Genomic DNA, 15,890 nt, shown 5'->3' on the forward strand with positions numbered 1-15,890 from the left:
GCGTGCGGTTACAAGACACTTTGGCTTCGGCAGCAAAACAAGGCTATGATCCGTTCTGTCACCGGTCACAACGCATTCGTTGCATCAATACTGCTGATTTTTGGGATGCCTGTTTTAAACTCAGATCGGTTCAACGACCCAGCTTACTGCAGCTGGATAAACTGCTGTAATTGCCCAGTCACCAGGCTGGGTGGGAAGCAGGGGTGAGAAGGGGACTTCTTAAACTTCCTTGACTAGCAGAACCACGGCATCCTGCCGCACAGGATGACAAGGGCAAGCATTTCACCTCTGGGGCCCGATGAGGTTACCCGGCCCAGTATCATTTCCCAGATTCTCACCAATCCTTGGTCTTTCAGTGACTGCTCCGAAGCCAAGCGCCAGTCAGCAGCCAACTGAGAGATGCTCGTCCTCAGAAGCAGCACTCCCCCAGCCCCCACCAAGCTGTTTCTCTCCTGGCACTCAGAAGCCACGGACTGTTCTTCAGGTCCCAGAGCTCCCTTGCAGAGAAACAAGCACGCTCTAGTGGGGCAAAGCAGGAAAAACCCAGGGTGTTCCTGTCACAGTTTGGCTGTCAGTAAACTTCAGCTTCACAGGTTCTCAGTACAGCCTCTCACATGAGCTCCAGATTCTCACCTTTCCTAAAAAAAAACCACACACTAGAGAGATGTGGCAGACTCTGTGGGAACTGCTGTCAGAGACAAGAGACTATTCTTTCTGTGCAAGGTAACAAATTAAGAGATTTAAAGCAAGAAAGAGCAAAACCAGCAACAGCCTTCTAAATGACCAGAAGGGCAAAATCCTGTGATACAGATGTTATTTATTACTGTTTGCAATCAAACCAACTGGGGAGGCAAGCCAGTTTTACAAGCACTTGGAGTAAAGGACTGACCGTGTGCTTAGAATAAAAGTGGGATTGCTTCCTCCAACGGAAAGAACTTGCAGGAACAAGAAACAATTTAGGGGGAAAGATTCAAAGTATTACCAGCCGAAGTCAGGAAGGAAAGCAGAGACCAAGTGTCACTCAGCAAGACTGACTCTTCCTTTATCTCAGCCTTCAGCGCACGGAGGAGGAAGCAGCCAATTTCCTCACTGCACTCCGTTATCAGAATTAGGCGTTACATAAAAACAAAGTGCTGCAGATTAGAAATAGCTCAACTTCCCACCCTGCCCAACGAATATGCCAAGCCTTCCCCTAACATACACACCGTATCTTACACCTGGAAGCATCTTCCAAAGCTGGTTTCAGTATCACTCCTGAATCTTAAAGAGGGAGCTAGCATGTGTTAGCAGAAAGCACTGCATCCTGGAATTAGGAAGGCAGAACAACATGAAACACTGATGCTATAGTCAGAAATGGGCATATAAAACCCCAAAGTGAGCATGATTCAGAAAAGCAGATGTCAGATCACCCAAGAGATTTAATCATTAGTGGTACGACCACCTGTGGGTCACACAAAGCACAACAAACAGCAAGAAGGCACTCTTTATTTTTTGTGTGTGATCAAAGAGGCTCTGGAGAAGAGCTGCAGTATCTTGGGGCTCTAGCCACTTCTTATTCAATTATTCTTCCTATGTCAAGTTTCATGATCAAGACAAATGTGTTCTGGTGTTATATAATAACCTCATTTGCCTTATTAAGTTGCAAAGGAAGAGAAAAGGGTTGTTTTCTCACTGCACCATCTGCTTACGTGCTCCCGATTTGGAAGCTCTGACTAGAGCCAGGGATTGCTCACATTTGCACTTCTGCCTGAAGCTGTCCATGCCTTTAACCTCAAGTAAGCTGCGATAAAGCTTGTCAGGGCTGCTGGCTGTCCTCTGTGCTCAAAGCTGGTCTCTCCTTCTTGGTTCCAGCATTCACACTAGCAAAAGGAAACACAACGTCATTCCCCCACAGACTGTCTCACCTCTCCAAGAAAACTTACACCAGTATAGGTAAGGGCCGAGCATTCCAGGTATCAGCAACCAGTCATACTGTTCAACCACCACCGCCAAATCTAATACTCCGATGGCTACACAGATTTGCAGCTCTCTGAAGCCAGGGAAGGAAGCATACAATTCACTGCTCTAAGCACAGAAACACTCCCCCTGCTTTGCTAACCTCTTGCATTACTTCCCTCTGGACCTAAGAATAAAATTCTGTATGTTGTGGCTAAGCCTAAGATAATTTGTTACAGAGCAAACAGAGTCTGTAAAAGAAAGAAAACTCCTCCAAGTTCTTTAGAAAGTAATACTCTGTGGAGGACCATTCTCTGAGATGATTATCTGCAAACAAAAAAAAACACCTCACAATCTTATAAAACCTTAATTTTTCAAGGGAATATAAACAGAGGCAAGTATTAATAATTTGGCTCTCCTCAGCACACGCAGAGACTGTAAAGCTACATACAAGCACTTACCAGATGCATACTTAGCAGTGAAAATAAAGAGAGAATAAAAGCAAGCCACCAACAATACTTGCTTCTTTAACGTGCTCCGAGGGGTCAGGGGAAGGATAGCACTTAAATACTCTGGAAAAAAACCTAAAAAATCAGTGTGTGTTCTTCAAAGATACAAGAGCTGTTTCAGCAATTACTGTGCTGCTGCTTCTATCGCTGCACTGGAAAGGCGGCACGAACTAACGGCCTTTAATTCCTGCGTGCAGTAGCAGCTCCGAGAAGAACCGAGAGGCTCTGTCCAGCCCTATGCCTCTCCTTTGTAGGGCACTAATAAAAGGTCAGTGACCGCCTCCAGGGACACAGAGACCAGCAGTATGCAGTAAAACACAAGTCGGCACACCTCCACCACATGCCACTGCACCACCAGCAGGATGGTTACATGTTGGGAATAACCCATAGTTTATTTGTGACTTGGTCTAAGATTAAATGCCCAGAAGGTGGAGTAGAGACAGGCTCTGGGCAGAGCTTATCGCAGCGCTGTCACCTTTGGCAGAGGAAAGCCATGCCTGCAACTTTGTTCAGGGTGAGATGTCATCCCCAGTTACTCACTGACATTAATTTCTTACACATCGTGCTTTCAATCGAGTGTACCTGGACAACTGTCGTCCCACCCTGGCTGACAACAGACCTCGGTTATTCTTACCTTCATCTGCTCTAACCCAGCGCACATCAGCTCATGGCTCTCAATACCCCACGCAGATTTCAGTGCTCACAAAGCTCTCAGCAGCTACAGTGTCTGCTGCATGTCTCATCACAAACTTCTCCTACTGATCTCTTACACTGTGGCAGACTGTAGTACTGCAGTGTACTTATACTACTACATCACCCTCATTTTCTACTTTCTGTACAGGCTTCCCATAGAATTTCAAATCATGAACAAATCTGCTGGTATAGTCAAGCTAAACCTTGGCTGTAACAGAAGCTTGCCAACCTAAAAAAAACATATCATAATGAACTCCTCCAAGGGGAAAAAAAGAAAAAAAATAATTAAAGAGAACTGGATCACCTTCCCCTCTGCAGATAAAGCACATTCCTGTTATTTTACCTGCTGTAAAACCACGGTACTGTATTAAAACAAAAATCTTAAAGTGCTACAAAACATGTCACTGCATATGCTCCTCCTGAGCATATGGACCAAATAAGGAGATCTGTGCACCGCACTCACAGACGCAGACACACAACTCTCGTGATAAGGGCAGCACAAGAGCCTAGGTGCAAGCCCTCTTCTACTGAGCAGCAAGTGACCGTTCTGCCCCATGGTGGCATTAACTGCAGGACTTGAAATCTAGTCCTCCAGCACAGCGGAGGGCAGATAACTAAGTGGTCCTGGGTAGGAGAGCAGGAGGTATTTCCAGGAGTGAGGTGAGAGTTTCACCACAGTCCCCGTGTTAAGTCAACATTACTTTTTTTTTTTTTGGGGGGGGGGGGAAAGGTTTGGAACAGCAGGGAAGGGAGGAGGAGAGAAGCACTTTGTTAAGTTAAAAGGATGAAAAGTCTATTTATATTTTTTAATTAAACATGTTCTACAGTGTTATTAAGCAGCAATCAAAGATGCAGATGGTACTGATTTGATTGGTGAGAGGTGCACTGTGCTGAATATTAAGGAACTCTGCCCCTAAAAATAGGTCTAATCACCAGCTGAAGGCTGGAAGGCTGTGATGAAAGAAAGCATTAATAAGCCCATAATTAGGCCCCGTAGCAGGCTGTACTCCACCAGGGCGCTCATGTTACTAGACATCTCTCATAGTAGCATCCTCAAACTCCACTGCAGACATGACTGTTTTGGCTCTCAGAACCTCCAGTAGCTATTTTAGACAAAGCTGTGAAGAGTGGGGTTTCTCCATCTTTGCAGGGCTTGGTGCCCGTTAGGATTTTACTCCCCAGTGCCATTTCTGGAGCAAGAGAGCTCTCAGTTCCAGCAGGGCACACCCTGCTCGCTCTCCATCAGTGAATTCAAGTGGGCAGCCAGAGCTCTCCAGCCACAAAGATTGGCAAGTGGTGCTAGAAACTGAGAAGCTTTAGAAGCTCTCACTCTCCCTCCCACTGCAAGGAGCTGAAGACATCATGGCCAAATCTGCATGACAAAGCTAACTTAGCTGTAAAAGCCACATCTGCTCCTGTGCTCCAGGTTTAGAGGGCGAGATACTTACTCAGGATCATCAACCTCCCACTTCCAGCCTGGCCTTGCGGGCCACTGTTCTGCTAGGAACTGGCAGGAGTGGGTTCCATCACTGAAGCAATCTCCCCTCATCCATCCTAGCAGCAGCTGTGGGAAAAGGAAAAGCTTTTTCTGCCACACCGGTACGAAGCCACCGCTACCACCAGGCCCAGTGATAAAAGCCACACAGTTCTCCACATCCACGGGGTGTGGAGTCATTGGCACATACGTGGTACCTTGCACATGCAGGCACCACAAGAACGTCATGTTGAGCCTTAATGCCAGCTACAGTCCTAGGTGCCTTCTTGTTAGCCGAATGCTGCTGCTAACTGCTTACTCCAGCCCAACACACCTTGGGACCTGCACGACAGGTACCCAGGATCCATTCAGCGTGAAGCATATGCTTTGCTCAGCCTACCGACGTTTTACTAGAAAAAGGTATAAAGGTAATGCTATGATGATAGTCACTTCTGCAAGCAGCAAGGGAGCCTCTGGTATGAAGTTTGCCTGCCAAAATCAAAGCTGTACACTTTCCAGAGGCAGAACACAACAAATAGGCTGCTTTGGAACAAAAGGGTAGCTTGCTGACACGGTTTCTGTGAACTGGGTGCCTGACAGGAAAATGTCTCCCTGGACCACGGGCTGCGTCAAAAACTAACAAACACCAGTGGCTGCTTCTGTGTTTGTCCTACTCCGCTCTTCCTGGAATACAAGGCTATCTGTACGTGATCCTTCCTGAGCACTCAGAACTACCAAAGCAAAAGCACCAGCCTGTCAAAAACCTACTCAGGGAAGCGTGACCCCAGTACTTAAGGCTTCCTTTCTCGAAAAGCCAAAGCCCCTTAATACCTTTGGCTCAGAAACTTTGATTTGAAAGAAACAGTAGCTATTGCAGCTACAAAAGACAGATGAAATCTTGGAGCAACGTGACGTTAAGGTAAAGACATTACTGATGAGTAACTAAACACACAGACTGGAGGATTTGGTTTCCCACCATCATCTCTTCGATGGGACAACCATAGGCCTGAGCCAATCCATTAGCAGGCCTGGTGATCATTCTCAAATGCAGACACCCTCCCCCCCTAAAAACTACTCAGAGACCCTTGAATTTCCTGTTTTCCTACGTGCTACTCTGCCCTATTCCACTTAGCATAATGAGAATGAGTCAAGATTTGAGATTTCAGAGTCCAGCTTTATAATAGCGTATGGCAACTCCTGGGCAAATGGCAAAATACTTGACATTTAAAGTTGGATAAAATAAAATCAAATGATATTAACTCTCCAGAAGACAGAAATGCTATCATACAGGAATATCTTGTAAATAGAACCTGAACAGTAGGGACTTAAAGAATTCAGAGGGGCACTTCAATCCTCCACGCTCCACAAGCTAAGATGGCCTCTGAGCCACTAGTGCCTTCACAATAACCTCTCCTCCCAGTGCAAAGCTCTGCTCTGAGAAGCGGAGGCAGTGATCCTCGCTGCCACGAGGCACCGAGCTGGCGGCTGCGTCATCTCGCTGAGAAAGTCCTGTCCTCTAAGCTGAGGCTGAAAACAGCTTCCTTCAGCTAGATTCATACGCCTCACTTTGATGGACAGACGTTGATATCTACAGCTCATCAGATAACCTGCTCTGCTCTTGTCATCCTTGCCTCTCATCTTTACTGGAGAAAATCAGGTGCTCTAATGAACAATTGCTCTTATTCTAAGGCAGCTACCTAAAATTGTCCAAAAGGACTGTGCTCTCTAATTGCCTGCCTTCTCTTTCTCTCCCTTTTATAAAAGAAGGCTAAGCAGCTAGCTTAGCTGCACCTACAACGCAGACATTTAAACAAAGGCTGAGAGCCCCAGCCCAGGCATCCTGATGCATCTCTTCATTCAGTTTCCTAAAAGGGAGCACTTTGTTTTTGTATTCCTAAACTGCTGGCTGTGCCAAAAGTCCCTCTGAGGGCCATTTCCCTCCAGTAAGATCTCTAAAATATTGGAGTGTTCCACAAGCAGGCTAGCTGAAGCACTGCTTTAGAGCTTCCTGCAGAAAATTTTGTTCAGAAAAAGTGAAGAGCTACTCCATTTTACTATCAGAGCACAGTAACAAGTACCTAATTCCAAAAACACTGCACTTTCCTGTTAATTTGCCCTCTAATTCTCTGTTGCAAAAATCAGCTTCAGCCTCCTGCAGAGAGACCTTTGCTGCAGCCCTAACCACTAACAAACGTATCTTGCTCCCACAAACCCTAACCAGCAATGTTATTATTATTATTTTTTTCCCCACCTTCACATTCAGTACCCAAAGTTCTGGAGTTTTACAGCACTCAGACCCCATACGCACTGTGTTAGCACAGATCCGATCCTGAGATATTTACTGAAAGCAACTGCCAAATCAAAGCAAACTCAGTACACCAGTTCCAGCCTGGCTTATACATTCAGAAGCAAAGGGAATACTTGCATTTCTGCGAGATGGCAGGAGGGGAAGTCACTCACTCACTGAAAGGAATCAAGCCTGGTTTCGTTTGCTAGAAGGAATATCCCTACAAGGTGGCCTGGATGACCAGAGCTGACAAAAAGCTGGGTCAAAAGAACCACCTGGAAAATCAATAACCCGCTAAACAAACTGCTGGATGGACTATTTTCCGGCAAAGGTTATCTTGTGAAGGGGTCCGAGCAGAGCTGATCAGTTGCAGAAATTGCTTTTTGAGTGATAAAAATGATTTTCTTCAAGCTCATACACCATGGCCACGGGAAATATCACAATTTCAGACATAATCTTCCTCTTCCTCTGCACACTATCTTTAATCTTAAAAATAATAATAATAATAATCTGCTTTGCTTCCAGGCTTATCTCAGTACTGTTTCACCCCAGCCCTCAATTTCTACCCTTCTCTTTCACCACTCAGGCTGAGCATGCATTGACTACAGTTACCTGGTATTACCAAAACCCAGAAGCCAGGCTGCAGAGTAATTCCCAGAGATTATCTGCGGTCAGTTTTCTTGCCAACGAACTCCAGAATTGAGAGAAAAGAACAGCACTTTTTATCTGAAGGAATGAAGATTAAAAACTCAATTTAGATATCCAGAGTGATAGAAGAAGGACACACGAGCAGAACAGGCTGTGCTGCTCTGGGAATGCTTCAGGCATTTTTCCGCCTGAGGGCTCTGGAGGCATGGTGATTTCCCCCAACCAAAGCGTTTCAGGAATAAAGAGGTGTATTGGGCAGCTTTTACATCCCAGCTTTGCTGCTCAGACAAGACAGACTTAATTAAATACCAGGAGAGCTTGTCAGCCCCCTGCCAACCTTCCTAAAAGAAAGCCTAGTGGACGGTTGACTGGAGCACCTCTGACTCCCAGCACAGGCAAAACGCAGAAAGCCTCGACAAGGACATGCCAAAGTCAGCTTGCCTCCAGCCCTTGCCCCTGGCAAGAGCAGCAACATCCACTCCATTTCTTTTCACTGGTCAAGGAAGTACCCCTTCTTCAGAGGACTGGCACAAAATAGGGACAGTTTTAGCTTCTACCTCATCTGTTCCAGGATAGGTCAATACGGCCTGCAAAACACTGCCAGCAACACCCACTGCGCAACCCAGCTGAACTAAATAGGTCATCTCTGGCCAACTCCTCACTGACATTTGCCTGAATCACATGAAATGCCACCACCACAGCTGGCACCATCCCACACTCCTCGTTGGAAGCGAGGCTGGAAGTGAGCAGGGTCAAGAATTAGACTCCTCTCCCCGCGGTGAGAAGCCTCCAGGAAAATCCAGGTGCTGCCCAACCACTCCACATTTAAACCACGTCATAAAAAAATGGGGAAAACCCCATCACAACAGGGCTTCTGTTCAGTACTAAAATAAATACCAACAATGCTCATCAGTGCTGGATGTGGATTCACAATGTTCCTTACGTCCATCAGCAGCCTTCCTTTGTATGCGCAGCCCGATCTAACAGCCCCGTGGTCTTTTTACTGCTGGCTGACTCATTCTTTATTTTGAACATAGAAAAATTAATACAGTAAACGCATTTATCACAGCAGCATTTGGGTTCACTTGCAAGCAGTGACAACACGGCTTTATTTAACAAATAATTACATCACCACAGCTACCGTGCTGAGAGTGGGGAATGTTGCCCTTATGCAATTTAAAGGCCACACGTAGTTAAACAGATTTGGCAGTACTCCAGACAGCAAACTGCGTTGATGCCCTGTTGGACTAGAAGCCTCACGTTCTATAGTCTGTGGCATTCGTTGAACTAGCTAATAACATAAACATTTGGTACTCGGAATGAGGCAGAAACCCCCACAACCCTGCCACAAGCCATTAGCCAACTTTCTGAGTAAGAACTGCTTAACCCACATCCCAGAGCCCTCCAACCCTCCGTCTCAGATGACTTTTTCTCTTTTTCTCTTCTCCCTGCAGGCCACGGCACCTAGCTCTGTCGCTCCGGGGCAGCTCGGCCCCGAGGGCAGGAGCCCAGCAGCTGCGTGCTGACCCCTGGAGCCCCTCACACGGCTGCCACCGTGCCATTTCCCCCTGCCATGCCCCACCGAGGGCTCCCAGCCCGCGCCACAGCTCAGCTCTGAAGGACCAAGCCCAACTCCTGTCACAAACACCCCCGTCACCGCCCCCCGCCGCCAACGGGCGGCCGTCAACGGTCACCGCCGCCAGGGGGAGGGGGAGGGGGAGGGGGAGGGAGGAGGAGGGCCCAGCCCCGCCCCCCGCGGCCCGGCGGCGCCGCTCCGCGCGCCCCTCACCTGCCGCCAGCCGGCCACACCCCGGCGACACTGCCCCGCTTCCGCCCCTACTCGCGCGTCACTTCCGCCCGGCTCCGGACATGTCCCCCCGCCGCCGCGGGCTGACGTCGAGGCGGGGTTGCGCGCACGCGCGCGGGGCGGGTGGGGCGAGGGGCGCGAGGCTGTTGGCACCCCGAGGGGGCGTCCGCCATGTTCGGGGCACCTGGGCCCTCGGCGGTGCCCGCTGTCGCGTCCCCTGCCGCGCCTCAGCCCCTCGCCGTGTCCCCCAGCACAGCCACCAGCCCTCGCTGGGGACCTGGCGGAGCCCCTCAGAGCTCCGCTGGGCGCTGTGAGCCTGCAGCTCGCCTCCCCTAATGGCTGCCATCACAGCGCAGTGGTTCGGTGGCCGGCTGGGAGGAGAGGGGCGGTGGCTCGGCTCTCAGCCCTCTCCCTGCCCGCGCGCTGCAGTCACGGTGTGAGAGGGAACCCCACGGGGAACCCGCTGGTTCCCGCGCAGCCCTGCCTCTGTGCCTGGCTGCGTGTCTGCTTCCACGTACCTGCCGCGAAGCGTGGCAAACACGGGGAATCTGACTCATACAACTGCTTGCTTGTTCTCCAGTGCTCGTGTTTGGCGTAGGGCAATTTAAGTTTTGACTGCATAAAATAAAGATATTTCTTTCCTAAGTACGTTCTCCTAGTCTGTTCCAGTGTCTCTTTTATACTCACTCCCCTTTATGCGTACATTCGAGCGAGCATCACAGATACTCATGGCAAGCGGATTTCAATCCTGCATCGGTAAATATTCCAACCACGGTTTGAAGGGGTATATGCTGCACGTGACGGAGGTATTTGCATGCTCACCCACTTCAGGATCAGAAACACTTCTTGGAGGCTTACTCAAACAGTTGAAACTTAGCACTATTTGAATAGCAAATACCAGCTTCTGAATGCACACAGGGAACATTTGTGACTGATACATAGCATTAAAAATGCACAAGGAAAAAAAAAAAAAAGGGCAAGCCTCTTAAAACAGTGGGCACATTTGAAGAAATCAGGATCCGCTCATGCATATTCAACTTGAAAAAGGGTAAATCCATTACTTAAATTACCTGGTGCAGATTTCTGGCTTGGTCCCGCTCCTTGGCAGGGGGAAGCGCAGTCAGAAATGCTTGCTGCAGGCTGAAGCAGAGGAGCGCTGTCAGACACACGGACCTCCAAAGGCAATCAGCAGCTGGCGGCAGCAGCAGCTTGCCCCTTGCAGAGGCTGCAGGAGGGCACAGTGCTTGCCACTGTGATGTTTTAGTGATGGGGCTGGCAAGGCCCATCAGCACGGAGAGCGTGAGGGCACAAGGCCTAAGAGCTAAGAACCCGGCTAAGAGCTTTGAAAACTCTCTGTAAGAGAAGGAGGTTATAGGGAATGTAAAATCCTGCCAAAAACTCCAAGCAGACAAAAAAGGAGATCTAGTGGAGTCTGAGCAAGGAGCATGTGTGTGGGTGTCGGGACCTGTCAGAAACAAAATAGGGAAGCGGATGTAAGAAGGAAAAATCCAATCTATTCTGATCCATTTTTATTTATATACTGCTGACGGAAAGCCCTCAAAATGCTTTCTGCTGCTCAGATAAAAATCCAATACAGTGCATTTATAAAATTCAAGAGAAAGCAAGAGGTGATGGCAGGCTGATGTGGCCCCTTCCCATGTCCTCCCGCTCAGTCATGCTGAGGATGAAGAACCAGCAGGTTTGCAAAATCCCTCAGTGTGAGGCAGAAGGACAGCTAAAAGAACTGGACAAAGGGAAAACAGTGAGTCTTAGGGTGGGAAGACAGAGAGATGGATGAGCAGAAGAGCAGCAGGGTACAGTGAGCCCAACACGAGAAGTGACAGCAGGGTAGCGGTGGACTGGACAAACCACCAGGGAGACTGTGGTAGTGGGTGAGGTGCTGTAAATCATAGTGAACTCCTGCGTAACCCTGTCACGTATCAAACATCTTCGCTGTGCAGACGAGACCTAACTGACTGGGAATGAGTAGGTGTTAACAGCACAGAAATAATCTGGAGGCACATCAGGAGAGCGGCGGCTTTGTGCCACGCTCAGTGCAGCCACGCAGGCAGGCTGGGGACGCGTCTCCGGCTGACTGCTCGCCTCAGCCCACACAATTGGCTGCTGGAGGCTGAGCGACGCCGTCCCCAGCCAGTGGAACAATGGACGCAGTTTCTTTTCTCTCCTTAATAATGTTTGCATTTCATAACATCTCACTGCGTAATCTTCAGTGTTCCCGAGGACAGGATCCTGTACCGAAGCAAGTGCTGCCCTCAGGGAGCCGACTGACACTTACGGCCGCCACGCTTTCCCTTTCTCTGATTTGCATCGGCAAGTTGCAGTGAACGAAAATAAAACTGGGCAGTGTTTTTCCCCACTAACAAAAGGAACGCTCACAGGCATTGCTGCCCGGGGAAGGGAAGATTTAGACGGAGGTCCTTCTCATCGAGTCAGTAAGACATAGTCACAGCGTGCAAAAAGAAGCACCTAGTGGTGTGCCAAGTCGTGCATGACAGCATCCCATGGGCTTTGCAATTAGGAAATGCAATAACTGCTGGTTTGGAAAATGCCTCTTGTCGTTCCCAGTGTCATTGCCCAAGCTGATACCAGCAGGAGACACTAGTCAGGCTTGCTGCAAAGAGATCCTGCTTATGCACTTTCAGGCACTTTGTTCTGCCGTGGCAGGGCAGCAGCTCATACCCTCCCTCAACCTCAGTGCAGACCTGCTTTTTCCCTCAGCCTGTGGAATAAGTGAAAGCAGATGTTTCCACCACTCTTCTTGTGGGCTGCAGAGATCCTTTGCGTGCTCAGCTTTGCTGTCCGTGCCAGCAGAGTCTTCACTGTGAGCAGTAGGGCTGATCCAGAGCAGCTCAGGGCACTTGTTTTCTCCCTCTAGGGTGCTTATTCTGTCTGTTAGCTTTTCCATCACAGTAACATTCAAGCTCTTCCGCTATGTCCAGAACTCTTGAGTAAAGGCATATATTTCCTGTAGGCTAGCCTCATTGCAATAGACACTGATCACTCATCTGTTGTCGTAGCACAGCCACAAATTTATGTGCAAGAGCCAGCTCTTTTAGTTTCACATTATATTTGAACTCATTTTCACTTTTCTGAAACTGCCTTTTTCCACCAGAGTGCTTTTTCTCAAGAAAAAAATAACACCCAACCTTCAAAACATTAAATTAATTTGCTCTTTCTCTTGCTGCAGTATCTTTTACTGAGCAAAGTCACCTTGGGCAAGCAATTAGTGCCTCACTTTCCTCACTAGAAAAATGGAAACAATAATATTTTTCCACCTTTGATATCTTTAGGATGGAAAATATTGCTACTTATTATTTATTATAATGTTTTACACCCAAACTTAATAACATAAAACTCAGAACCTGAAGGGAAAATGTAGAAAGGGAGGGTGAGCAGAATACAGAGTGCTGCTGTGACTGTGTGTTTTGGAGATGCTGGAAATTTCTCGTAGTCTGTTGAATAGCACTTGTCAAACATTCAAGCAGAGCTGGCTAAGTCGCTCCTGCACAAGGTCAGGGGAGGGCCAGAAAATAGATCAGATCTTCTTCTAGGCTTCCCTGGAGTTCTGCAGTTTTTTGGATCTGAGAAAGCTTTTGCTAATGCAGTTGGGCATAGGATTGAGCTCACCTAGTATTTTGAAGTGTTTGGGCCTCAGGTTTTACTTCAGGCCCGACTCTAACGTTTGTTTGTGGTATTGCCTTAGAGGAGCAGGCAGGATACTTGCTTGGACATCTGCCCCTTGTTCTGTGTCTGGTGACAATTAGCACCTCCTCAGTGCGTGTGTGATTGGCACATGCTTACAGGATACTGAAATTACACATTGCTAAACAATGTTCTATCATTTGGGAAACATAACCCCTGTTTTTAAAAAGGGAAAAGAGGAAGACCCAGGGAACTACAGGCCAGTCAGTCTCACCTTTGTGCTCGGCAAGATCATAGAGCAGATCCTCCTGGAAACTATGCTAAAGCACATGGAAAATGAAGAGGTGACTGCTGACAGCCAACATGGCTTCGCTAAGGGCAGATCGTACCTGACAAATCTGGAGGCATTCCATGATGGGGTTACAGCGTTGATGGATAGGGGAAGAGCTATTGACATCATCTACCTGGACTTGTGCAAAGCATTTGACACTGTCCCACATGATATTGCTTTCTCTAAATTGGAGAGAGATGGATCTGATGGATGGAGCACTCGGTGGGTATGGAATTGGCTGGGTGGTCACATTCAAAGAGTTGCAGTCGACAGCTCAGTGTCCAGGTGGAGATCAGTGACTAGTGGTGTTCCTCACGGGTCGGTATTGGGACCAGAGCTGTTTAACATCTTTGTTGGTGACATGGACAGTGAAACTGAGTGTGCCCTCAGCAAGTCTGATGATCACACCAAGTTATGTGTTGCGGTTGACATGATGGAGGGAAGGGATGCCATCCAGAGGGACCTGGACAGGCCTGAGAGGTGGGCCTGTGTGAACCTCCTGAAGGTCCTGCATCTGGGCTGGGACAATCCCAAGCGCAAATACAGGCTGGGCAGAGAATGGATTGAGAGTAGCCCCAAGAAGGACTTAGGGTTGTTTGTTGACAAGAAGCTCAACATGAACCAGCGAAGTGTGCTTGCAGCCCTAAAAGAGAACTGTATGTTGGGCTGCATCAAAAGCAGTGAGGCCAGAAGGGAAAAAGAGGTGATTCTGCCCCTCTGCTCTGCTGTTGTGAGGTGCCACCTGGAGCCCTGCGTTCAGCTCTGGGGCCCCCAGCACCAGAAGGACATGGACCTGTGGGAGTGGGTCCAGGGGAAGCCACGAGGCTGATCAGAGGGCTGGAGCACCTCTCCTACGGAGACAGGCTGAGGGAGCTGGGGTTGTTCAGCCTGGAGAAGAGGAGGCTCCGGGGAGACCTTATTGCTCCCTACAACTCCCTGAAAGGAAGGTGTGGGGAGCTGGGAATTGGCCTCTTCTTACAGGTAACTAGTGATAGGACTAGAGGGAATGGCTTCAAGTTGCGCCAGGGGAGGTTCAGGAAATGAGGAGACATTTCTTCTCAGAAATAGCAGTCAGGCGTTGGAACGGGTTGCCCAGGGAGGTGGTGGAGTCACCGTCCCTGGGGGTGTTCAGGGAAAGGTTGGACGTGGTGCTTGGGGACATGGGTTAGTGGGTGACATTGGTAGTAGGTGGATGGTTGGGCCAGATGATCTTGGAGGTCTTTTCCAACCTGAATGATTCTATGATTCTATGGTTCTAAGAATAACATTCAATATTTCTGTTACCTCTGAGGTGTTCTTGTTGCAGGGGGCTGAAATAGGGAGCAACCACTTACCCTTCTACACAAGCTTTCTTCTGACTCAGATTTGCGGAGACACTTCTCCCACACACTTCCCCCCAACCACGTGGCCTTACCCTACTGAGGTGGATTTGGGATAAGATGTCACGCCTGTCATAGTCCTCTCCTCATCCACTTCTGCTTCTACTTCACTTTCCTCCTCCTCACCCCAATCTCACAGCTCGAAACACCACTTGCCAGCATCACATTACTGACTCTTCCTATGTGCCAAAGCCCCTCTGGCACCCTGTGCCCGCGCTGTCCATCAGACTGCAGGTTCTCCAGGGCACAAACTGCTGCAGTGTTGTGCGTAGTGCTCAGGCTGTGGCAGTTTGCATATTCACAGTAATTGCCTTAGCTCACTTAAAAAGAATAGGAAAAAAAAACCACATTTATGAAATAATGGTACATCTGAGAAAGAAGGTAAACAAAAATATACAAGAGAGGAGGCAGAATAGAAAATTCCTGGGGTGGAGCACAGAAGAGGAAGGCGTTTCATGCACAGTCTTTTATTTTGTGGTTCCTTTCTACATCCCCATGGCACCCCCCCAACCACGTGAGTCCTGAGCAGGGCTGACCTTGCTGAACATGTGAGATCTGACGAGAGCACAGCACACAGCAGGATGGCTGCAGGCTAATGCTTTTATTTTTGTAACCATGTATTCCTAAGAGTGTGGTAACAGGAGTTAGGGATCAAATCCATGCTTCTTGCGTAACTGAACAGAGTATTCCCGCTAGGCTACCTGGCAAGAGATCAAACATCCCATAGCAGGCCTTAAAAAAAAAAAAAGAAAAAGAAAAAAAAAAGGCAAGAAATATTAAGAACAGTCATGGCCATATGAGAAAAACAACAAGTATTCTAAGGCATCCCCATAACCATGCTTCTAGAAGGCACAAAGGGCCAAAGGACGGTTTTTAAAGTCAACACATACGAGACAGACAGCAGCTGCACATGCTCTGAAGCACCAACCCTTCTCCACTTACCTCCTGTACAAACTCTTTCCAATCCAATCTTACTGAACATTGGCTCAGGCTCCCAAGCCAACTGCTGAGCCACTCTTTTGCTGCTATAACAAAGTTAGGACTTGCCATGACCTGACTAATTCCCTTCTTCTGCCACCTGAAGAGGACGTTAACCCAAGAACTAAGGAGAGATACATCTACTACATCTACTCACTCACCGTGTTAGCAAGCCATCATTAACAT

At 48.3% G+C, this 15,890-nt stretch overlaps 1 protein-coding gene across 4 annotated transcripts in view; it reads right to left on the reverse strand.

The window, feature by feature from the left end:
• WASHC1 (WASH complex subunit 1) overlaps positions 1 to 9,477 on the reverse strand; it is a 42,069-nt gene extending 32,592 nt beyond the window's left edge. Inside the window, exons 1-2 of one of the 4 annotated variants that reach the window (XM_040561990.1) lie at positions 8,448 to 8,566; positions 7,511 to 7,624 (exon numbers count right to left, since the gene is read on the reverse strand). Coding sequence is in view for 1 of the 4 variants with exons in the window: in XM_040561978.1 (XP_040417912.1) it covers positions 1,734 to 1,761 (28 nt within the window). In the remaining 3 variants the exon portion in view is untranslated. Of the gene's footprint in view, positions 1 to 1,733; positions 1,855 to 5,061; positions 5,211 to 7,510; positions 7,625 to 8,447; positions 8,567 to 9,335 lie in introns of those variants that run through there. The other 3 variants (XM_040561986.1, XM_040561999.1, XM_040561978.1) reach the window with 3 other exon arrangements.
• Positions 9,478 to 15,890: the final 6,413 nt, after the last annotated feature.

The sequence above is a fragment of the Cygnus olor genome, chromosome 1, assembly GCF_009769625.2.
Source record: "Cygnus olor isolate bCygOlo1 chromosome 1, bCygOlo1.pri.v2, whole genome shotgun sequence".
Classification (NCBI taxonomy): Eukaryota; Metazoa; Chordata; class Aves; order Anseriformes; family Anatidae; genus Cygnus; species Cygnus olor.